At 45.5% G+C, this 23,949-nt stretch overlaps 2 protein-coding genes across 2 annotated transcripts; both read right to left on the bottom strand.

The window, feature by feature from the left end:
• Window positions 1–1,398: 1,398 nt before the first annotated feature.
• Window positions 1,399–4,292, bottom strand: C4H15orf48 (chromosome 4 C15orf48 homolog). The gene is made up of 4 exons (XM_051145044.1): window positions 4,099–4,292; window positions 3,818–3,903; window positions 2,872–2,932; window positions 1,399–1,654 (listed from the first exon to the last, which is right to left on the bottom strand). The coding sequence occupies exons 1-4, from the start codon at window positions 4,132–4,134 to the stop codon at window positions 1,586–1,588; spliced, it is 252 nt and encodes an 83-aa protein (XP_051001001.1). The 5' UTR covers window positions 4,135–4,292; the 3' UTR covers window positions 1,399–1,585.
• A 5,131-nt stretch (window positions 4,293–9,423) lies between these two features.
• On the bottom strand, window positions 9,424–22,252 carry Spata5l1 (spermatogenesis associated 5 like 1). The gene is made up of 8 exons (XM_051144523.1): window positions 21,114–22,252; window positions 20,097–20,282; window positions 16,215–16,373; window positions 13,340–13,549; window positions 12,374–12,566; window positions 10,994–11,124; window positions 10,342–10,467; window positions 9,424–9,649 (listed from the first exon to the last, which is right to left on the bottom strand). The coding sequence occupies exons 1-8, from the start codon at window positions 22,242–22,244 to the stop codon at window positions 9,485–9,487; spliced, it is 2,301 nt and encodes a 766-aa protein (XP_051000480.1). The 5' UTR covers window positions 22,245–22,252; the 3' UTR covers window positions 9,424–9,484.
• Window positions 22,253–23,949: the final 1,697 nt, after the last annotated feature.

The raw sequence follows: 23,949 nt of genomic DNA, 5'->3' as shown, positions 1-23,949 counted from the left end.
AATCCTTGGGATCAACCATCACAAATTTCCCTATGAAGAAATTTGAGGTGATAAAGAAAAAAAAAGGGAGAAGTAGTCGATTGTTGATTCTTTCAGAATTCCCATGTGCACATGGAATTTTATTGCTATGAAAATGACAAGAATTTAGCCCTTTTCATATATTTGTATCACATTCATATAAAAATTGTGAAAAGTGTGTTTACCATCATAATCTAATAGTTAATGATCTTGGGTACTTAATCAAGAGAAGTGAAAAATGTGGCCTCGAGAACAGCTTGCTCATGTGTATTCTTAGCATTGCTTACCATAGCCCCAAATAGAAACACTGCAGATGTCCATCAATTTCAAATGGACAGTATGTGGACAATCTATACAGCATAATACAATTCCTCAGCAAAAGGGATGGGATGCTGAAAATGTGATGCAACAAAAATGACTTGGAAATCTTCAGAGATAAAGTCAGACAAAAGTCCGTATATGGTCCTGTTTATATGAAATGTCCAGAATAGGCTGAGCCTGGAAATAAAAGTTTATGGGTGTTTGCCTTGGGCTGGGAGCAGAGGGGTCAGGGATGGTGAGTGCTCATGGGCATGGGGTTCCTTTGAGAATAAAGCAAAGGTTCAAGAATTAGATGGAGATGATTACGCAACTCTGTAAACATAATAAAAGCCCTGAGCTGTGCGATTTACATGGGCGACTGCCATAGCATATGAGTTATAGCCCAGTTTATTTTACATTCAATAAAAAACAACTTCCTACTTGATCCCATTTTTAAGAGCCTTCAAGGGATGGGGTGGGGGAGGATGGAGTGAGGGAAGAGGAAGGGTGTCGGATATGATTAAACCATCGGTCAGACCAGCCACTCTCAAGTCTCCCTTTGGCCAGACCTTACAGGATGTCGGCCAGGGTTGCCCAGCCTCCCCTTTCCATCCTCCTGGGAGCAGCAGAGGTCCCACTGGCTTCTGCAGGGCTGACCTCTGCATGCCTGGGATTCCTGGTCGCCAGCCATCCTCATGAAGGTCTCTCACCTGTCTCCACATCCCTTTTCTCCTGAACTTACCACATCCACATCCATCCAAATGTTGTACTTGTTCTTTGCTTCGCTGAAAATGGCACATGCTCAGGACGTTTCTGGAGTGAGAGTGAATGAACTTGGAAGTAACACTTAGAAATCTGCACTTGATATTTAAAAGATGAAGTTTTATACTTCCAGAATGTGCTTTTTTTTTTCCCATAAAAAGATGTTCTCCCTTTTTAAAGTCAAGTAAATTTTGAGACTGCACAAAGAATATTTTATTAAAGATAGTAATCTAATTTATACATGTTTATACATTTTAAGGAATACATGCAAGCATCACAAACATAACGTTTCAAATTTAACATTGAAATTCACATCAATAAACACAGAAAACGACTTTCAGGCTATGTGCTACCATCAATTGCTTATGCAGGACCCAAAGAATGTAGGCAAACCCTAAAAACGTAGCAGAAGCATTTCCGCACACTGGCTTCAAAATCTAGTTTGTGCAGAAGTGTTTCCACTAGATTCATAGAGTATTCTTTGGAAGAAAAGGGCGAAGAGAAATCATCTGGTCGCCCTTCGGACTCTCTGCAGCTCTTCAACTGGCTTCCATTGCTGGTTGATGGTTATAAGCTTCAAAAACAGAAAGCAAGACACACACTTCGTTGGAGGATCTGTCCATACTCCTCTAAGGAAAATTATCACCCTAGTAATAAAAGAACCTCCTCTCCTCTGTGAAACAAGCACAGAATGGCAGGCTAGGCCTATTTTTGCCACTCTATCCCCTGAATTCCTGGGGTCTCTAGGGGTCACGGGATCAGGGAGAACAGTCGTACACACAGCCTGCTCTCACTAGTGGTTTCAAGATGTCTAGTTTGCTAAGACAGCGTTTAAATTCAAAAGGCAGAGGCACGCTCGTTCCTTGTAGATGGATGTACAATGTTCCAAGCACAAGGCAAGGCACACAGTAGGGTCTTAAAACTCCTTCATTGCAATAGCTTCGTGAAAGCACAAACGGTCCAATCAGCTCTCTCAGTCAGACACCTCCACTGGTCCTCACAGGCCCTGGGAGACGCAAACTGACAAAGATCCTGCAGGCCTCTCCGTGACTTACATGTTAACGGAGCTTTGCTCTGTGTAGGGTTTGCTAGCACTCCTAACTGGTGTCCACTCTGACCCCACATGCTTCTAGCCTTTAGAATATTTAAAATACACAGATTTGAACCTAGACCGGCAAGATGCCGCGACGGCTCAGCGGGTAAATGTGCCTGCCAAGGCTGACAACCTGAATTTGATTTCTGAGATCCATGTAGTGGGGAGAAGAGAGCTGACGCTCTGACCTCCACACACAAGCCATGGCACAGGCATGACTACCTGCCCACCCCACCCCCCAACAAATAATTTAAAATAAATGCTTAAAAGATAAAACCTTTGGAATAGTCCTTTGAAAATAAATGAATGATAGTTAATTCCACTGGGAAAGAACCCACTCCCATTTTCAGGAACCTTATTGTTTATCACACCTTATATTAATTTTAGGTTAAGTAATGTGGAAACAAGTCAATATATTTCAACAATGAGTCAATAAGGTTTATATCTGGGTGCTACATATGGCCCGGTGCACTATGCTAAAAAGGCTCTGTATTTTGATGATTTTAGATCTGAGGGCAAGTTTTATTAGCATGCTTATCTCATAGATTCAGAGAAGTCAAACTGTGCAGAACAGAGCAAGGACTTGAACCAGGTCTCTAGACACTGGATGCCACTCTGTAAGAGCAAGGACTGCTGTCTCCACTGCTGAACAAAGGTTTGGGCTGGTTGTCAATCATGTATTGTAAATTCAACAATACCTTTTGGGGTTGAGTAGGATCCACCATTTCCCAAGGTTCTGGGTTTCTTTTTCGATCAATACTAAAAGTAAATGGAGATTAATTTAAGAAAGATAAATTCATTTACACAAACCCTGAAAGGCTAGCAGGTCTATAAACTTCCTAGAGACAGACTCCGTCTCCACACCGGAACTGCTAACTTTAGTTGTCATCTCTAACAGCTGAAGTTAAAAGGTGTCCAGTGGAAATACAGCATTTGTTTGGAGCTTTAAAGATCCCTCCCTCTATTTGCTTTATTGGGCAGGATGGGAGATTGCTCCCACAAACAGGCAGTACTGGAAGTGAAAATGAAGGGCTAAGGAGAAGCAGGAAGAGCCTTTCCCTTCCCCCCACCCTCCAACAGGGGGATTCTAGAAGGGATGGGGGCTAGGCTTGAAGTGTGGGTCCCCAGGTCCAGGCACCACCCTCTAACCATTGTTAGTCCCTGCCCTCTCTGACCCTGGATCAGCCATTGTCAGTTTTAGAGATATCTCTCTCTTCGCAGCCCAGGAGACAACGCTCTTTTACTTTCCTTTACCCAAAGTTGATACTAGAGTCCATCGCAGATTGCTGAATGTATCAATTCTACCACACAGGGAAAGAACTTTCTAATAAATTGAAATCTTGAAACTTAAGATGACTATGTTCCATGGTATTGAGCCCCCTAAATATTTTAAGTACTTCAATTTCAAAGCTTAAATTTAAAAAGAAATCAAATTTTACTTCACTGCAGGAGAATATACTGAGACACAAGCAACAAGAAACAAATGCCACCGTCAGTCTTTCTGATACCAGAACTGTTTTTCAGTCCACACTTTGATGCTCTTATTCACAGGAAAAAGCCAGAAACTGACAGCATGTATTTCAGAACCTGGGGGTCAGAGAAAAGCTCCCCAGAGAGTCCTACACAGGAGGTGTTAATACTTACACCACATCGGTTTTTTGTAAAGCATACAAAGCAAAAGACGAGGCTCCAGTAACGGCCACAGTCATGATAAACACCAAAGGGATGAGCTGAGAGAGAACAGGTGAGGGATAAATTCAGTATGAAACTCCAAAATATAACAAAGCAGTATAAAAATTCAAAATCTTCACCATCTTTTCCCTCTCCTCTTTTTGAAAACAAAAACAAAAAACAAAAAAACAAACAAACAAACAAACAAAAACACTCTCAGAAGTCAAGATGTATTTGTTGCTTTTAAAACTTACTTCCTTATTTTTCATCAGTCTCTGGAAAATGCCCATGATGACTTTAGTGTAGAATTCCAAATCTAGAAGGAAAAATCCAAGATACTGATCAAAACCATCTTCCCCTGGACCTGGGCACCCAGCCGTCCAACAGTCCCAGAAGGCCCGGCCAGGGCCTGCTCCGCAGAACTTTCCAGAACGGAGACGCACCTGGGGCGGCTGCGATCAGAGGATGTTAACGCCCAGAAGCGAGTTGGCCTTATATGCAGTCAACCGCTGGGGAAAGACCGCGTTCTGGTCACGCGGACCGCTCGGACCGAGTCTCGCCGAGCCAGCTCGCGCGCGCCCCCTGCAGGACGATAGCGCAGCGCGGCCGCTGACCGCGGTCCTTACCTGAGGTACCCTCCCATGGTCCCCATCACTTTCTGTCCTTTCTGGGAGGTTCAGGTTCCGGTGTGAGGGCCAAGGCCAGAGTGAAAGACACCCAACCCTTCTAAAAAGGAGGGGTGGAGGGAGAGGCAAGGAAGAGCAGGGCTCCAGCGTTGGCTGCCACCTTTGTATTAGGATGCTAATACAGAGAAGGGTAAATTTGAACAAATTCAACTACATAAAAGCTCCTAAATGTAACACGACTCTCACACACGGAGATTATTAAAAAGTCATTTGTAAAGTTTAGATTACCTCTAACAATGTCCTGATTTCTTTTTTCTTTCTTTTTAAAATAGCGCTGGGTTAAGGGAAACAAAACAAAATTCAACTGCAGAAGATTCCAGGTGTCCATTTCTGCTGTGGACTCTGACTGCTGGCTTCGTCTTTGGGTCCCCTTCACCTCACCCCCCACCAACTCAGCAACTTTGGCTCGCAGTTTTCTTTGGAAGTAATTCCACTAGGCCAGAGGTTGGATGGGGCAGGGGGGGGGGCAGGGGGCCCCGGGGGACTCTCTAGCCATGGAGATAAGATCAAGGCACCGGGCTAGAGAGGATAGATATGAATTCAGAGGTCTGTCTCCTAACACAGAACTCTTAGTGCACCCTTCTCTCCATGTCAAAACAGGGCGGCTTTCTTTAAGTTATTTAAAAACACATTGAAGGGCTGAAACTGTATCTCAGTGGGGAAAAAATCCCCTAGCTTAGCACGTGCTAGACTGTTCAGACTATGGCCCCTGGGCCCTATGAGTCACAGGATAGCCCAACACAGTTACAGATGGTGATATTATGTCACAGTGTCAGATAGTTGGATGACCTGTGGCCTGAGTCAAATTTCCAGTACAAAACCGCTTCTGCAGTTACGAAACTATTTTTCCGGGAGAGCAGCAGGATGCAGCATCCTTCTACTGCAGAGCCCAGGCTTGCCTCAAACTTTAGGGCCCCTCTTCCGGCTGATTGAGTATTGAGTGCATAGATGTGTACAACTACAATTAACAAAAAGAACATCTTTTTAAATTGTATTAATTCTTTGAGAATTTCATCCAAGGCATTTTGATAACATTCACACACACCCCACTCCTCCCAGATCCACCCCTACCTCCCTACCCTCCCAACTAAGTAGTTTTTTTGTTTGTTTGCTTGTTTGCTTGTTTTAATTAACCCAGTCTGTGCTTCCCATATAATATAGGGTGTGGGGTCATCCACTGCAGCATGGCCACCTGCCAAGGGCCACATTCTTTTTTTTTTTTTTTTTTCTAGTTTTAATTTATGTGCATTGGTGTGAGGGTGTCAGATCTTGGAATTACAGACAGTTGTGAGCTGCCATGTGGGTGCTGGGAATTGAACTCAGGACCTTTGGAAGAGCAGGCAGTGCTCTTAACCACTGAGCCATCTCTCCAGCCCAGGGGCCACATTCTTAAGAAAACTGATTCTCCCTTGCAGAGAAGCCATCAACTGTCCATCGCTGTTCAGTTCAGGCTTGAGGCTCTCGAACTTCTTCCCCTTCCATGAGAAACTGTAGATTACATGGTCCTCAGGCCCTGAGCAGGTACCTAGCTGCATGAGTCCACAAGTGCTGTGAGCCTGTCATGTCCAGAAGACACTGCTTAGTTCCAGTCCCCCACAACCTCTGGTTCTTATAGTCACCCCACCCCTACCCTCACCCTGTCCATCATGATCTTGGGGGAGGGGTATGATATAGATGTCCCATTTGTGGTTGAATGCTCAACTGACAGTGTTGGGGGACGGTCTGACATACTTTGATGCTAATTAGTGAAAAGCCAATCACCTGGGCAGAGCAAACTGAGATAGGTATGGCTAAGGTTCCCAGGGCTTGGAGAGACAGAGGGAATCCTGGGAGGAAGAAGAGAGACCAGAGGAGAGAAAGGATAAGGAAGGTCATCATGGGTTAGGTGGAAGAAAAGCACGTGGCTGGCATGAATGGCCCTGATGAAGAACATTAGCAAGTATTTGGCATTAGGATGAGGGGAGCTTGATAGAAGTTATTAGAAGCAGATGGCATGGGACTGGGGCAGGTATGGGATACCTGTCACACTATGGGAAGCAGTTTTAGAGGATTAATGTCTACCCTGCCTCAGGTTAACTAAGGCTATTTTAAAATATAACAGGTGTCTGTGTCTTGATTGATTGAATGATTGCCAGGCAGACTATAATAATTATAGGCCTGATAATAAACATTATTAGGCTGTATTGATAATTAAATATAATTAGGGCCCTATTGGTAATTTTTAAAACAACATGAGAGTTTAGTCTCTGCATTTTAACTAGTTGTGGATTTAGGCACTGGCCACTATCGTCCACTGCACAAACAACTCTGCAGAAGTCTGAGAGCTGCACTAGCCTACCAGGAGAGACATGGGCTTCAACGGCAGTGATGTGACGTCTGTTTTGCATAGAGATCATCATAGGCTCACTCCTGGAGCATGTGAACTTCCCAGCTATAGGCTTGTGGCCAGATTTACAATATGAGTTTCCTTCTGTGAAGAGGATCTTAAATCCAATCTAATGATTTGTGAACTCCATAGCATTTGACGTCACCCATGAGGGTTGGGGGAGCAGTGTCTTACTATAACATAGCCCGGACCAGCCTCACACATTGGTCACTATTGTAGTTCACAACTAGGTAAGGCCATTTATGGCCCCGCCCCCGCCCCCACCCCTCAGCAGCCTACGCAGCACCTTCCAATACACATCTGGGCATATATATCCAAAGCACTCTTTTCTACTACAGAGACACATGTTCATCCACGTCCATGGCTGCGCCAGTCATGGCTAGCAGTTACTATATGAATCCTTCAGAATAGGTGCCAGAGAGTGAGGAAAGTTGTCACATTATCCTATTTTTGTTTCCAAGCTTTCAGAATAAAATGTTAAAAGAATTTGAAAATATATCTCTATGTATAGAATGTGCTCATATAACCTTTAAGATATGCTTGTTTCTATTTGTAGCAATAATTAGATCTAGGAAGTCACACTTTGGCCCTTTTACGTCAACACCCAGGTGTAAAGAGTTCTGAAAGATGCAGGGGGAATGTTTTTGTTTTCCCTTTGGATTCAAGAAAGTACAGCAGGTTGGGGTGGTTTGTTTGTGCTGGTGAGACTCTAGCATCCCTGGGCACACTGGTGACAGGCATCTATATGCCACCCTGAATGAAGAATAAATAGCTCAGGAAGGTGTCCCCTGTATATCACTAGGAAACACTGTGCATTGTTGATGCTTGTTTCTTAACTCTATTTTATTTGGGGCATTGAAGCCTCTCCCTCCCTCCCACTAACCCCTTAACCCTGGGAAAGAGAAATAAGGTTAGTGGGGAGAGGGGGCACAGGCCCCTATCCTTCTTCCGGCTCTTTAGGGTCAATGGGTTATTGGGGGGGGGGGGGGCAATACCAATCTCCTTCAACAGCAAACGCAGCAAGCAGTCTCCTCCGAGCTACTGCATTGAAACGTTTCTGTCTCTGGTCTCTCCTAACTGCCAGGTGCCACACTTTCTCTCTCTGAGCTCTCCCATTTATCTCCCTCAGAGTTCTAGGTCATGCCCCGCCCCATGCCGCACGAGGCAAGCCATTACCAGCTGGCAAAGACTGTGCCCTGTAGGAGACAATCATCAGCTGGGAACATACTAAAGCCCAAACCAAAATCCCACACTTGGGATTAAAGCAAAGACATATTTATATAATATAACTGAGTTTACGAAGAACCCGAAACTTCCAATCCTGAGAAACAACCCTGAGTGACCTGAACGAACGTCACCACCAATGCAGAGGGCACACGCCTCCCACAGGGGATGCCCCAGGAGCTTTCCAATCTGCACCCAACGAAACTGACAAACACAAATCCAGGGGATAGTCTACAAAAACAAACAAACAACAACAAAAACTGGTGTATGTTTTTCAAAGTTGATGTCAAGGCCAAGAAAGACTGAGAACCGTTTCCAAGTTAAGACTCGAAAGACACATGACAACTAAACTCAATGTGTAGATCATCTGACAGAAAAAAGATGATCACACAGGACATCACAGAGAAAAAGAGAGAAATTCATTGGATACATTAAAATACTGTTGTCACCAGGTATGTTAGCTCAAGCCTGTAATCCCAGCACTTGGGGAGGCAAAGGCAGGGGGATCAAAGTGAGTTTGAGGCCAGCCTGGTCTACAAAGTGAGTCCAGGCTAGCCAAGACTACACAGAGAAATCTTGTTTTGAAAAAACAAACAAACAGAACTACTGTCGATGTTAAACTTCCTGAGCTTGTGAGTGAATTGTAGTATAAAGCAATTTTATTTGCACACACACTCAACACTAGCTATAATGGAGCACTACACACACACACAACCACGAACCATTCGGTGTTTGAGTGACAGGCATGTGTGTCAGTGAGCTCCCAAGATCTTCTTACCTAGTGGTGCTGTCACCCTCTTTCTGGACTACCACACTACTCCGCAACATTCACCAAAAAAAAAAAAAAAAAAAAAAAAAAAAAAAGCTGCCTAATGACATACTTCTCAGTGTCATCCCCAAGACGGAGTTATGTTCAGATAACAGTGTGCGTGTGGGTGTACGTGTGGGTGTGCATGTGTGGGTGTGGGTGTGTGGAGGAAGGAGGGAAAATAAATGTAACAAAATGGTAGAGCGCAGAATCCGGGCTAAAGAAGCCCAAAGTCCTCTGTTCTATCCTGCGACTCTTCTGTAAGCATGACAGACTTCAAAGTCACAAAAAGTGATCAACCAAAAACAGTCATCCTAACAAAACCACACACACACACACACACACTTTTTATTATGTTTTAATATGCCTTCTAGAAGTAAGACAGTCCTTATCAGGCCAAGCTTTTCCATCTCTCTCAGGCTCTTTCTCTCTCCCCTTCCTTCCCCTCCCTCCCTCACTCTAATGAAAGTGTGCCGTTGCAAACCACAAGCAAGTCCACATTCTAATTCATGTGAAAAGCTGGTTAAAATAAAGATTTAATTATCTTCCAAGTTAGAAAGTCCTTTCTTAAATAAGTTTTCATAGAAAGTCAAGTCTTTGCGACTTAAGGACGGTTTTACAGTCTTCAGGGACTCTAAGAAGTGCTCCTGTTTCACTGTGGTTGCTTCCAGTCCATCTTCTTGCAGAGCAAACAAGGCAGCCTGCAGGAGACAAGCAACAGGGAACAGTTAATTTGCTTCATATTAAAACTACCAGTAACTGTCAACACAGCAATCCGGTGGTAAATCCTAGGTCTCACATCAAAGGAGTTCAATGCCATCCAAAACACTAAGGTAAAACTTAAGGTGACTAAAAATTCACCTTACATCATAATTTCTTATACACTAAAAATCTAGCCTTAAATAGGCAATCTGCAAAATAGCATACACAATTCGAGTCCACATACAGTTAAAGATGAGAGGAATCTTGACCCCAAAGTAGGAAAGTTTACACAGCACTGCTCATATAAGAAGGCATGTTTTACGACCCAGCGACTCTCCTTGGGGCCATGTACATATACGGAAGAGCAAGTCCACACTCCTAGCACAGACAAACTGTCCATGGCGGAATGTGGAAATTCAGAGCTCCAAAGCTGCAGAGCTCATTGCAGGCAGAGTGGTGCCCCCGGGCGTCAGCAGGGGCAGAGGGTAGGAAGGCTCCAGGGAAGATGCTGGAACAGCAACAATCTCTTCCCAACACAAATGGTGATTATAAAAGCGTGGCCACTTTACAGTCCTTCAGTAAGATAGCCTTAAGATCGGTGCGGTGCGGCGTTCTGGATTTAATATTCAGTAAAGCTTACAGAAAAAGAAAGCCTACGACTCCTGCCCAGAAGAAGACAGTGCACACTCACTTCTTTGCAGAGGTTTCTAAGGTCAGCTCCAGAGAAAAAACAGGTTTCTGCTGCTAGGTTTTCCAGTGAAACATCAGGACCTATGGGCATGTTGTTTGTACAGACTTTTAGAATAGAGAGCCTGCCCTGCAACAAAACCAAACACAGAATATTTACAGTTTTAGAAACAAACACATGGATTATCAGAGACATTTAGAAACATCAGACATTTACTTTTTTAAAAAATCTCTTTAAAACTTGATTTAAAATAAAAAGGAAGAAAGAAAAAAAGTAATTGCTGGGCCCCTTCACCACCTGCCAGTTGCTCTGGGCATTTGAGAGCAGAGCATTTCCAGGCTGGATGCACTGTAGTCCCCACAGACCACTGCCAAAGCCCTTGCATCACCTCAAATGTCCTAGGATTCCCCCAGCCCAGTGCACAGTGACATCCAGTGCCCTCAGCACTGCCTGGAACACTGCAGTCACTTGCAGGCATGCTTCCTGAAGGCAGGGCCAGGGAGCCAGCACAGGCAAAGGTGTGACTTTATGAAGAGCCACCAAGCATAGAACTGGAGACCAGCCTTGACCAGTGAGAGCAGGATACACGGTCCACCTGCCTCCAGCCTGGAGACATGATGCACTGCTGAGGGCACAGGAAACACGCGGCGGTTACCTCGTGGTCAGGAGGAGGGACATAGATCATCTTATCTAATCTTCCAGGTCGTAGCAAGGCATCATCTAACACATCAGGCCTATTTGTCGCCATGACAACCATGACACTCCGATTAAGAATCTCTTGACACTCTGAGGGAAAGCATACAACACAGCATAATGTCAACAAACTGTTACTTATTAAAAAATCCTTTCACGTTAAGTCACACACGGGAAAGTGCTATGTTTGAACAGGGATAACCTTTCCTCGGAACCAGGACGCTTCCGCCCCATCCCAGCCACCTTCTTGGTATCAAGCCACCCCAGGAACAACTCACTAATCAAAGAGCTACCTTGGGTGTCTGTAAGGAATGGCTAGTCCTGACAGGTGTTTCTCAGTGTGAGAACCAATGAAAAGCCTGAGGGACGAACACTTGGCCAGTGCCCAGGTCCACCCAGGTGCCCGATGAAGGACAGTTATCAGGAGGGTGCTTGCGAGGGCAGAGTGCATGACTAATGGGGGCAGGTATGGTTCTGGAAAGTCTGGCTCTCAATACCCCAAAGACGGAAGTTTATTTTTTATTTTTCTTTCCAGAGGCAGAAAGACTCTCAGCCTGAGCTGCAGTTATGCAAACCCTGGGTGAGAAGCAACATTTGTTTCTGTTTGAGGCAGGGCCTCCCTGTAGCCCAGGTGGTTCCAAAACTCTTTTCCCAGCAAAATTGACCTTAAATGTCGGCTGCCTGCTCACGCCTCCCAAGTACTGAGGGTTTACCAACGCACACCAGGACTCCTGGCTTATGTGGCGCTTGGGACAGAACGCAGGGTTTGCACATGCCAGGCAGTCACTCTGCCCCTGAGCTACGTAAAATCCTCAGCCCAAGAAAAGAAAAATTTAATGGCAAGACAGGGAGAGGCCTAGAAGTCCTTGAGTTGAATAACCGGAGCAGTTCTCTGGTGTTTACCCCTCCAAGCAGCAAGTTTCCCAGTATGCTAATGGGCTGCTGCGCAAGGAATCCCTGCATCCTGACATCAGGTTACCGTGGGCCCCTTCTAATTTTAAAAATGGAAAACAAACAAGAATATGATTGTAATAAAAAGAAATCAGAAATGGCCTCCTCAGGGCAAGAAGCCACATTCTCTGAAGAAGAGGCTCACAAAAGCAGGGGGACCCAAAAGCCACCTTTACTTGCTTTCAACTACCAAAGTTACTGAAGTGCTAAATTTGTTTTGTAATGTTTCACACACACAAAACTGAAGAAGGGTTAATAACAGAAACCCCTCCGTAAGATGAATTCAACCCAGGAAAAGCAGCCGCGCAGAAACGCTGCTTGGTTCTAGCCTGCGATTCTGGCGCATCTGGCTAGCAAGCAGCGCTCCGTGTCTCCAGCTCCTGGTATTTACCCTGTTGGTTTGATTTATTCCCTCTTCTCTCTACCGGCCTAACTCCCACACCATCGAGTTCATTCAGCAGCACTGAAAGAACCCGCTCCCGAGCATCACATCCCGAGGTGCCGACTGAGCGAGACCCCAAGACTGAGTCAATTTCATCCAAAAACACAAGCGCTGGAGTACTGGCTCTTGCTTGCCGAAATACCTTAGTGAGGGAAGAAAAACATAGCGTCACACGCCGTTCCGGTGACTATTTTCACTCTGCTATTTGTAATCGTTAAAACAGAAAAAAAAAAAAAAAAAAAAAAAAAAAAAAAATCTAAGTGCTTAGGAACTGGGGAATAAATACATAAAACAAGGGCCAAAGATATATGGTTGTTAAAAACTGTCTTCTCAAAAGATGTTTAACATAGGATGTCAGAAGCGACAGTGCTGTTTTCTCTTAAGGCAGGATTTCATTATGTAGCCTAGCCTGGCATGAAACTTAAGAGATCTGCCTAAGCCTGTCTCCTGAGGATAGAATTAAAAAGCATATTTCCACCACTCCCATCTGGTGACAATGTTTAACATTAAAAACCAAGATAAAAGGGCTGGAGAGATGGCTCAGGGGTTGAGAGTGCATACTGTTCTTACAGAGGTCCTGAGTTCAACTGTTAGCGCTCACGCTGGGAGACATAATCTGCAACTCCAGCTGTAGGGAACCTGGCGCCCTCTTCTGGTCTACATGAGTACCTGCATGCAAGTGTGCATACTCCACATGTGCACGCACACATACATACACATACACACACACACACACACACACACATACACACACACAATTTTTTAAAATTAAAAAAAATATATATTACTGAAGATTGATAAAAGCTCAGAGAGAGGAAAAGGTGGAAGGATTAAAGGGAAGATGGCTCTTATTTTAAACATAAGCATGTATAACTTTTATAACAAGAAAAAAAAATTACTTAAAAACAAACAAACCTGTGACAGGATTTTTTCTGAATCTCCAACAAAAGGTGAAAAGAGGTCAGCTCCACTCACTGACACAAAAGAGCAGTGACAGCTTGTGGCCAAGGCCCTCACCAGAGTGGTTTTAGCACATCCAGGGGGACCGTAGAGGAGAATGCCCTTTGGCTGTGTCAGACCCATCCTAGCAAACTCCTGCGGGAACTTCAGAGGCCACTCAACACACTGTAAATGAGCAGAGAGACAGGGAGATGTCAGTGTACCAGCCACATGCCAAATGCATTCATTCCTCACCCGGCACTTCCCCAAACCCGTTGAATGGACACTCAGGAACCCCGGCCCCCCCTACTTAGCTCCTCTGCACCCCAGGGCTTCCACCTGTGAATCCATGCGTCGCCTATCATCCTCCCAACATCTCTCTGTGGCTATTCTTTAAACATTTTTAATTATCTTCTAATTTCTGTGTTTGGGTGCTTTGCCCGCACGTATGTGCGTGTACCATGTACGTGGCTGGTGCCTGCAGGGGTCAGGAGAAGTTGTTGGAATTCCTAGAACTGGAGTTTTGGATGTTTGTGAGCCGTCACAAGGACTCTGGGAACTGAATCTGGTCATCTGCAAGAGCAACAAGTGCTCTGAACTGCTGAGCCGTCGCCCCAGCACCGTATGGCTACTGTCTACCTCTCGGGCCTCAGCTCAAATGTACCTGCTTGGTGAAGTCTTTCCCCAAGAACCGCCAGCAGAGTAAAGCCCCTTCTCCCAGCCACAGCCTGTGCTGCCCTCCACCTTCCTTAGTCCACTCACTGTCCACTACTGTTCTTTTTCCATGTGGCCACTCTGCTCTTGCTACAAGCCAGCAGCGTTCGCGCCTCTATCCCTAATACCCAGAATAACACAAGCAGTTACTGAGCAGTGAGAAGTCCTGACCACCGCTAAGCTAAACGGCCTTACCATCACTTTACAGACTCAGACGCTCAGGCCTAGAAAGGTTAGACGTGAACCTGTCCAACTGATTGCTAGTGAGGAGACAGACCAACACTGGCCTCAAGCAAGAAAACAGTGTAAGGTGGGAGCTTTGTTCTGAAGGAGAGAGACTTTTATTAAACTAACAACCAGGCAGGAACCAGCAACTCCAAGAAGGGTGCTACGAAGAGATGCGTTAAGCCATCAAATTCATTCAAGCAGAAGCAATGGAGGCAGACCACAACAGCCCTGAAAGTTCCAAGCAACAATGCAGAAATTATGTGGAATGCTCTGGGAGGAAAGGAAACGGAATGCAGGGACATCAGTCGATGACGATGGCAAGGACAGATTGGTCACCAGAACATAAGGAACTGAATTTTACAAAGTTCTGGCACCGCCCTTCCGACAGAGAAGTGCTGCTGGCTGCATTCGCCAAGCAGGGATTAGGTGTAGAGGTAGAGTTGATTCGCTGGACTCTTGTTTGTTTTGTTTTCTTCAAGCCAGGATCTCACTCACTATATAGCCTTGGCTGTCGTAGAACTCACTGTGTAGACCAAGCTGGCCTTGAACTTACAGAAATCCACCTGCTCTGCCTCCCAAGTGCTGGGATTAAAGGCGTGTGCCCTACTCCTGGCATTTGCTGGACCTTGGACATGACATGCTGACAGTCCTGTGATTATCTAGCAGACAGGCAGCTAAGCAGTCATGATAACATTAAGAAAAGTCTACCCAAGATTCCTCAAGGGACAGCTAAGACTAGCCTGTGACACTGTCAATCACCTCGGACTAGGATGTCTGGGGCTGGAGAGATGATGGCTCAGGGGTTAAGAGCACTTGTTGTTTATGCAAAGGACCCACATTTTGTTCTCAGAACCTGTATAATACCTGACAACCATCCACAACTCCCATCCCAGGACATCTGACCCCTGCTCCTGACTCCCATGGGCAGCAGGCACCCATGCAGTACCCACCTGCATGTGCAGCCAAAACACTGATATGCATAAAATGAAAATAATTTTTAAGAATGAAAGATGCCCATGAGTCTCTCAGAGCACCAGCATGTGTCAGGGGACGGAGAAGAGTACCCAGAAAGGCAGGGAAGGGCCACAACCAGGCTAACAGGACACATGGAACGAAGTATGGCTGATGTCTCTCAGGCTGATGTCCACATCGTGAAAGTTAAATGAGACAAGCCCACGGGAAAGGCTCCCATAGGTTCAAACCCCAGCACCATAGAGGGGGGAAAAGCATATTTGCATATAACTTACATCCATTTGCTGTCAATCATCACTACTAGTATAATACCTAAATAATGCAAATACCACATACACAGGTGGCATACCTCATTGTTTAGGGGGAAATAACAAGAAAAAAGTGTTGAATCTGCTCAGTGCGGTCAGTATTTTGGACAGCTGGTTGAATCTACAGATTCAATTGCTCTCATTTACCTGCTCTTGAACTATAGTGGCAAATGAATCGCTGTGACAGCCTGCATGTCTCAAAAGTTAACGCATTTATTATCCAGCCTGAAGACCTCTGTTCTAGATTATAACGAACTCTTTAAAACAAAAAAAATTTTTTTTGGTTTTCCACGACAGGGTCTCTCTGTGTTGGCCCTGGCTGTCCTGGACTCACTTTGTAGACCAGGCTGGCCTCAAACTCACAGCGATCCACCTGCCTCTGCCTCTTGAGTGCTGGGATTAAGGCGTGCACCACCATGCCCGGTGCTTAAAACAAAAAAATGTAAAGAGGACTAAGATGGGGAAAACACAAAACCTAGTTTTGATGTCTACACAAGACTAGTTAAATAAAGACTAAACCACACGACCAGGGGTTTGGGTAAGATGGAGGGTGCAATTTGATCACAGCATTTTCACTAGGGACAGAGAATGCTACTCTGGGCTTCTGCAGGGATAAGCTGACTAGTTACCTGCCTCAGCCGCAGCTTCACAGCGTCAAGCCCACCTATCTGATCCCAGCCAACAGGTTTGACGTCCGTCAGGCCAACGGAACTTCGAAACGAGGAGGGCTGAATCTTTTTAAGAGCTTCCAGAAAGTCTGTTTCTTCAATCTCAGGGCTGTTTTGGTTCTGAAGAAATAGATCCCCAAAAGAAAAACAAGTCAAAATTTAGGTAGGCCTTTTCTATAGTATACACACATACACAAGGAAATCCTTTTATTTTTTTAAAGTCTCTTTTGAATCTATAAATCTAATTATCACTTGTCTCAGGTCCAAGCATCTTAGTCATTTCCTCAAAGTGAGCACTGAGCACACAGGTCCACAGCTTCAAATTCTGAAGGTTACAGCTGTTAACGGACTGTCTTCTAAGGCAGCCCTTCCCATCCTTCCCTCCCATGCTATGTCAACACCGCCACCCCCACCCTTCCACCGCTCCAACCCCACCCACCCCGTTACCCCCACACTCTAAGGAACCTTTAAGCTTGCAGAAACACTACTCAACACTGTGTTGATTAATTTCTTCAAGTCAGAGTGAAACAGGGGAAATAACAGAATTAGGAAGTCATTGCTTTTTGCAAGTTTCTATAAAAGCTATTCTGAGTAAGAACACTGACGAGAGGACATTTTGCTGTTTCAAAGTATCTTTTATTTGTGCCAAACAAAAAAATAGCTCTCTGGTGGAGAACTGGACACTGCTCTGGTGGCCGTTCGATCAGTATCACCAATGAGCAGCCCACAGGCACCGCGTGCCTCCATATGGTACAGACACAATCCTGGCTGTGTACTGTTCCCAAAGGGATGTACACCAGGAGCCTGATCATTCTAGAAAATGACTAACATGACCACTCATGTCAAAGTCACAGATCTCAGGTTGAAAACGTATTCTCAATGTCCCGTACAAAAAAAAACAAAAACACAAACACATGCACACAGACAGACAGACAGGCAGACAGACACACGCACACACACATGCACAGACACACACACACACACACACACATACACACACACACACACACACACACACACACACACACACACACACACGATGGACAAGAGAATATGGTAACTAACTTCGCAGAATGTTAGAAACTATGACTTTGGATAAAGGGATTTGCTTGATGTTCTCTGTAACTATTTTGTAACTTTCCAATAAAATTTAAATGACTTCAAAATAAAAAGTTATAAAACGTAGAAGGGAGTGACTTTTAGAGAGACTCAGGAGACGCATCGTGTTTCCTGATGTTTTACTGACCCTGTCCGTATCTATTCTCTCCGGCTGCTGGTCTCTCACTGTCTTTGAAAGTTCTTCCTGTAGGAAGGGAATGGGCTGAAAGGACTCTGCCTGGTGTTACATTTGCGTCTTTGTCCATCTCCAAACACTCAAATTAGCAAGTCATGTCCTCTATTGGCACTGTTTGTTACACTCGACATGCTCTTCCCCCTAACATCAGCTATTTACACTAGTTTACGATTTTCTCAATCATTCCAGTGAAGCATGGTTTTGGTTAAAAAGCTCCTTGTGCTCACCCCCAACTCACTTCCACCTCACCCCCAGCTCACCTCCAGCTCACCCCCACCTCACCCTCAGCTCACCTCCAGCTCACCCTCACCTCACCCTCAGCTCACCTCCACCTCACTCTCACCTCACCTCACCCTCAGCTCACCCCCAGCTCATCCTCAGCTCACCTCCAGCTCACCCCCACCTCACCCTCAGCTCACCTCCACCTCACCTCCAGCTCACCCTCACCTCACCCCCACTCATCTCCACCTCACCTCCCTGTATTGTTGTTGAATAATTTGCCCTTATATCGAATTCTTAGCAATGGATTATCTACAAACTCTCATTTTCAACTATTTTATACATTTATATAAGCTCATGAAAGTGGATACTGATCCACTTTAGGTCTACGCCTAATGTGAACAGGATTATCTAAAGATGTTAGCAACTGTCATCTTTAGGGTGATGTTTTGGGCAAAGTTCACTTTCTTTATACTTTGCTGTCCTGTTTAGTTGACACTGAGGTCATATGTTTGATGGGGACACATTTGACAAAGTATCATCAGCTGATTTTGTCATTATTGTGTGTTTACTGTTGATGAAGAGACTTATGGACACATGACCATAGTACTTTGCTTTGTGTCTTTGCTTTACTGGCTCACAGTATTAGATCCTGGGTACCTGGACACTAATTATATATCAACTAGCGTTTGAAAAAAAAAAAAATCTCACTTAAAGACCATGGTGCACTCATTTCATTTGACCCTCATCAGCCTTTCAGGCATTAAACCTTTTCTCTTCTGTATTTACTAAACTACGCCTCTAAATTCTTACTCAGACTATTTCAGAAAACCTTTAATGGATTCCCTGTTTGCCCTGGTACAGACAGAGCCCCTCACCTGCCTAGAGGGAGGGGGGAAAGATGAGCCAGTACCTTCCAAGATGTCTCTGTCCCTTCTTCCTTCCACTTCCCCTGGGTTGTTTCTGAACTCAGCCATCACCTGTGGAGACTAGACTTAGGTAGGCCCCTCCTCGAGAGCAGTGATCTGACTGATCCACCTAAGTCAAAGATGCTTAAGATGAAGCCTGGAACTTCAAAGCAGAGGGAATTCTAACTGTGCCTCCCTCTCTTCACGGAACTCTCATCCTTCCCCACAAAGAACATACATTCTCACACCTTTACGCTGGGACTCGTTATAACTCTAAGCACTCTGGTACCAAATCCACTAAGATGAGGACTCAGAAGTTCATGTAACTTCTTCACACCTCCAGTGTTAGAATGAAAATAACATCAGTTAGAAAAGATACAAATTATTCAGATAAAAATAATTTAGAGTACTATGGATGAAGCTGAAATGTCCCAGAATCCTCAGCTGCTGAAATTATTACTTGCTGAAGAGGTTTAGAGACTCAGTTATCATATACTAAATAATTTACTTTTCAAATTAATAGAATTGCAAAGTATTACATTTAAGATAATCCTAAATATTATTAAAATAATTACGAATTTAAGATTTGAAAATCAACAATCTTTAATAAAATTCCAAGTACTCAATTTTCCTTGGAGTAGAAAACCTTTTTTCTCCCATAGCTATTTATCCATAATCTTGACAATGAGGAAGTCTTATAGATACCATCATATTCTAGAAATTGAAGTTAACTTTGGTGAAGTTCATCATCAGTGACTAAAATTCTTGCTGTGGCACTGTGGCTATGGAGCACTCTCAAAAGTTTCAGAAAAACATACACACATGTAAACAGAAACACATAAAGAAAGAAAGTAAGCATAGTAGAATGTTACGACTGCACAATCTGGGTAAAAGCTATACAAAATTTTTAGAACTACTTTTGCACCTCTCTGTGTAAATCTAAAGTGGCTTCTTAAAAGCTTTAAATGCAAATCTGTCTGATTTTTCTGAGAGGACCTACCGGGAAGACTCAGCCATTCACCCTCCTCTTCAGCCATATATTTATACGGAGTTGAGATGTAAATATATTTGAGACATATTTGTATATACGATATATGTTCACACACACACACACACACACACACACACACAGAGCTGTGGAGGCTACCAATCATGTCAAGGAATGAATGTACTTACCACTTTTCTTCTTCTTTTTTGGACACAGGGCTTCTCTGTGTAACAGCTCTGGCCATCATAGAACTCTATTTGTACACCAGGCTGACCTTGAACTCACAGAGATCAACTGCCTTTGCCTCCAGAGTGCTGGGATCAAAGGCATGTGCCACCATGTCCAGCTTACTTATTACCTTTTTAACCTCCAAATTAATCTGTCATATCAATACAGACGATTAACACAGCTGGTCTTAGGCCAGCACTTCCTACCTTCTCGCTCTTCAGAAGGGCACACATGGCGGCTTCCCTACAGAGTGCTGTGAGGTCAGCACCAACATAGCCAACTGTCATTTCTGCCAGGAGACCTAAGTCCGTATGACTGGAGATTGGCATCCTTGACGTAATCACTCGCAGAATTGCCTCTCTTTGTTTGAATGTGGGAGTCCCAATGACAACCTATGAGCAAGGCAAAAAATGGAAAAATTAAAAGTATACAACTTAAAAATCTTTCGTTAAAAGCATCCTCACAAATGTACAGCGATTCAGCAAACTGTTCTAGGCCGGAGATTATGAACTTTTAAGCACACCTAAGACTCTGAATATAAGAAAATGGGAACTGTCTGACGGAGCGACAGCGGCTGAGGATTTCCACGATGAAGATTCTGTAATTCCCTGAAGAAGTCATTATTGTTTGAGAACACACCAAGCTATGGCAGTAAGGGATTAAATAATAGGCCAGATAATCTAGGTCCTTGCTCTTTGGAAGCGAGTGCCTTTAATAGATGGTGCCAGGAAGAAATCCACTCAAATCCTCAAAAGCAGAAAGTATACAATTGCTATTCCTATGCAGAATCTTACCACAAAATTTAAATATTGCTTTATTACTAACTATTCTAGCTACTCCTTAGACATTTAAAACCACTTGAGGACCAAAGCTCCTAAAACAAGGCAGCGCTGAGTATTCAACTTTCTTGACCACACAGGAAGTCAATTGTAAGACAGGACGGTGGTATCTTAACAAGGAATGAGTACATTTAGGGGGCTAGTGCCCGTTTTTATTTGCCTGTCCTGCCTTCTCTTACTGTGACCAAATTCTCATTCCAAAGGCTATTTCAGTTTAATATGGTTGCAACGGGCTTAGTTACTGACCCATCCTGCTTCCCAGATGATTTGACTCTAGAAGAATCTGATTCTTGTCAAAAGTGATCTACAAACCCTGCCTAACCCAGCTGTGCAAAAAGGCGAGCTTCCAGGTACCAGGGGTTCTACCTGGCTCCGGCCATTTACCTCTCGGTCAAACCTCCCGGGCCTGCGCAGCGCTGGGTCTAACTCGTTTGGCCGGTTGGTGGCTCCTACAACCACAACTTCCCGGTCCCGATGGATGCCATCCAGCAGGGTCAACACCTGGGCCACCACGCGGCTTTCGGGAGCTCGCTGGGAACTGCCTCTCCGAGGACACAGGGCATCCACTTCGTCCAGGAAGAGGAGGCTGGGCCCGCGGCTGGCCAGTTCCTGGGCGCGCTGGAAGATGCGCCGCACGTTCTCCTCTGTCTCTCCGGGCCGTGCGCCCTGCAGCGCCGGGGCACTCACGGCCAGCAGCTCGGCACCGGCCTCGCGCGCCACGGATCGCACCAGCTGGGTCTTGCCCACTCCCGGGGGTCCTGCCAGGAGCACCCCACGAGGCACTGCCAGCCCCAGGGCAGTTAGGGCGAGCGGGTAGCGCAGCGGCAGGAGGAGCAGCTCCCGCAGGGAGTCTGCCGTCTCCGACAAACCCCCAAGGGCCACCTCCCCGGGGGGCTCGACCTGTGGCGGCGGCTTGTCGCTGAGCGTGATGCGAGTGTGCGGTGTGACCAACCCGGCGGGCTCTGGGTCTGGTGTCCCGCCCACCACGTGCACCGCTGCCACAGGGCCCGGGACTCCCGGCGGAGTGGCCACCACGTGTCCCCGCGACACCGGCCGGTTGCGCAGCAGCTCCTGCGCTACCTCCAGCACCGCGTCGGGACTTGGGGCTCCCGCCCGCGATCGCAGCACCGGCCACACCGCTAGGCGCCGCAGGGGCGGACAAGGCACCGGCTGCAAGCAGTCCAGACTGATTCTCCCCGCGGCCGCCTCGGTCCCGGGGCTCGCACACTGCAGGTCCAGTTGCACATAGCCGTCCGCTCCGTCGCGCCGCGGCCAGGCCGTGCAGAGGCAGCAGCCGCCGTCGGGCAACGAGATCCTCAGCGGCGAGCCCAGGCACGCGCCCAGGCTGCGGAAGGCTGCTGGCCCCAGGCGGCAGCGCTGGGTGTCCCGGTCCCGGGGATCCACCGGCAGCAGCTTCAGAACTTGTCCGTCAGGGCAGGGCCCCGAGTCCGGAGCCATAACTAGAACAGCGCGGCACCCAACTACTCCGGCTTGCCGGATGCAGGCGGCGCGCATGCGCCATGAAGAGAAAAGCTTCTGATTGACAGCCGAAAGGACTTATGGGAAAATTAGAAGAGGTTGTCCACCCAGGCGGTTTTGTTTTTTGTTTTTTGTTTTTAAACGGATGTTCTGGCATCGGACAGACATCATAGGGCCGCTCCACTGGGTCATAAGAGTTTGCGTTTTGTGAAGTAAAAAGACTTCATAAGGGCGAAAAACGGCTATGAAAGTGTAAATAAAATAAGTACCTGCCAAGTTTAATAATCATGATACTTACACCTTATGAAATATCTTTTATTCTCATTCCAAAAAGCTCTGAGCGTCTAGACATAGGAAGGAAGACATAATAACCACCTTCAATATGTAAAGGAATGTATATGAAAGTTAGCAGCGTACCTATGGATAGCTGTGGTATAGAACTGTCCAGGAAACAAATGGTTGATGGGTGATCGTAAGAGGTTTTCTCTGTATATTTTTGCATGGTCGCGTGAAAGGTACAGCCAGTGGTCATAACCATGCCAGTGGAGGGAAGTACACACGAGGAGGCAATTAGAGCTAACGTAACCTTACAGATGTCTGCACTGATTTAAAACAGAGCTGGAGGACGTGCTAGTTGGGATGTGACGTGGAAGAGAGTATGTGGTGTTTTGGGTTGCATGGAGAGGCTGATCCCATTCAGGGTCAAACTATAAGGTCCTCTGACCTTAGCCAGGAAATAAACAACTTCCCCACTAAAACAGCCACTCCGTTCTTTATGTTACAAGTATCAAGAAAGGATGCTGTTCCTACGCCCTCAACTCTCTCGCTCACGCATTCTCAGTGGAATTATAGATGTCTTTCCCAGCCAGCCAGTAAGTCCATCCTGCTCCTTTGAGTCAGATTATTTTCAGTGTATTGTTTCGCCCATCTGTACATCCAAATTTATCATACCTACAATGACGTAGCCTTGTAGGAAGCCATTCTAAGCTGGGTGTGATGACTCGTGCCTGTATCTCAGCATTTGGGAGCCCACTTAAGGATTATCACAATCACAATTTCCATCCAGTTCAGCCTGTGCTACTTAGTGAAGTCTAGGCCAGCCTGACCTACAGAACGGGGAAATGTCTCAAAACTACAACAATAGCAGCAGCAGCAGCAGAAAACCTTGGGGGGGGGGGCAGCATGATAACAGTTCTGTGGCCCTTTTGTTTTTTGTTTTTTTACAGGATCCCAAATTTGACGGTTCTAGGGGCACTGTTTAGCACATCGAGCACAGACACCACTAGAGGGAGTCCAGAACCAGCAAGTGAAGGCTGCAGGCTCTTGGAAGCCCTGGCTTGCTCAACTGGGACTTTCACTAGATTTTCCTCAGGGTTCACACCCAGTTGTATGAAACTATCTGTAGTCTCTGTATTGTCTTATTATATTGCCAACCTATTGGAACAAAATATCATAAGCTATTCAGGTATAATAAGCAGTAGCAAATTAATTTTTTTCCATTAAAAAACCGTGTGTGTGTGTGTGTGTGTGTGTGTGTGTGTGTGTGTGTGTGTATGTGTGCAGGTGCTCATGGAGTCCAGAGGCATTAGGTCTTTTGGGTGTTGGGAATTAAACTCAGGTCCGCTGCAAAAGCAGCAGTTTGTGCTTTTAACCCCTGAACCATCTCTCCAGCTCCTTTTAAAGATTTCATTTATCTTAGGTGTATGAGCGCCTTGCTTTCATGTGCATAAGTACATGACTT

The sequence above is a fragment of the Acomys russatus genome, chromosome 4 (assembly GCF_903995435.1).
Source record: "Acomys russatus chromosome 4, mAcoRus1.1, whole genome shotgun sequence".
NCBI classification, from domain to species: domain Eukaryota; kingdom Metazoa; phylum Chordata; class Mammalia; order Rodentia; family Muridae; genus Acomys; species Acomys russatus.
The sequence above is the reverse complement of the archived record's forward strand: the minus strand, read 5'-3'. Positions and strand labels throughout refer to the sequence as shown.

Coding starts and splice junctions, on each gene's coding strand:
- Spata5l1 (XM_051144523.1), bottom strand. CDS start 22,244: ATGCGCGCCGCCTGCATCCGGCAAGCCGGAGTAGTTGGGTGCCGCGCT. Junction 13,550..16,214: donor TGAAGCTGCGGCTGAGGCAG/GTAACTAGTCAG, acceptor GCTCATTTACAG/TGTGTTGAGTGGCCTCTGAA. Junction 11,125..12,373: donor GAATAAATCAAACCAACAGG/GTAAATACCAGG, acceptor GCTTTCCCTCAG/AGTGTCAAGAGATTCTTAAT.
- C4H15orf48 (XM_051145044.1), bottom strand. CDS start 4,134: ATGGGCATTTTCCAGAGACTGATGAAAAATAAGGAA. Junction 3,904..4,098: donor GACTGATGAAAAATAAGGAA/GTAAGTTTTAAA, acceptor GTTCTCTCTCAG/CTCATCCCTTTGGTGTTTAT. Junction 2,933..3,817: donor TTACAAAAAACCGATGTGGT/GTAAGTATTAAC, acceptor ATTTACTTTTAG/TATTGATCGAAAAAGAAACC.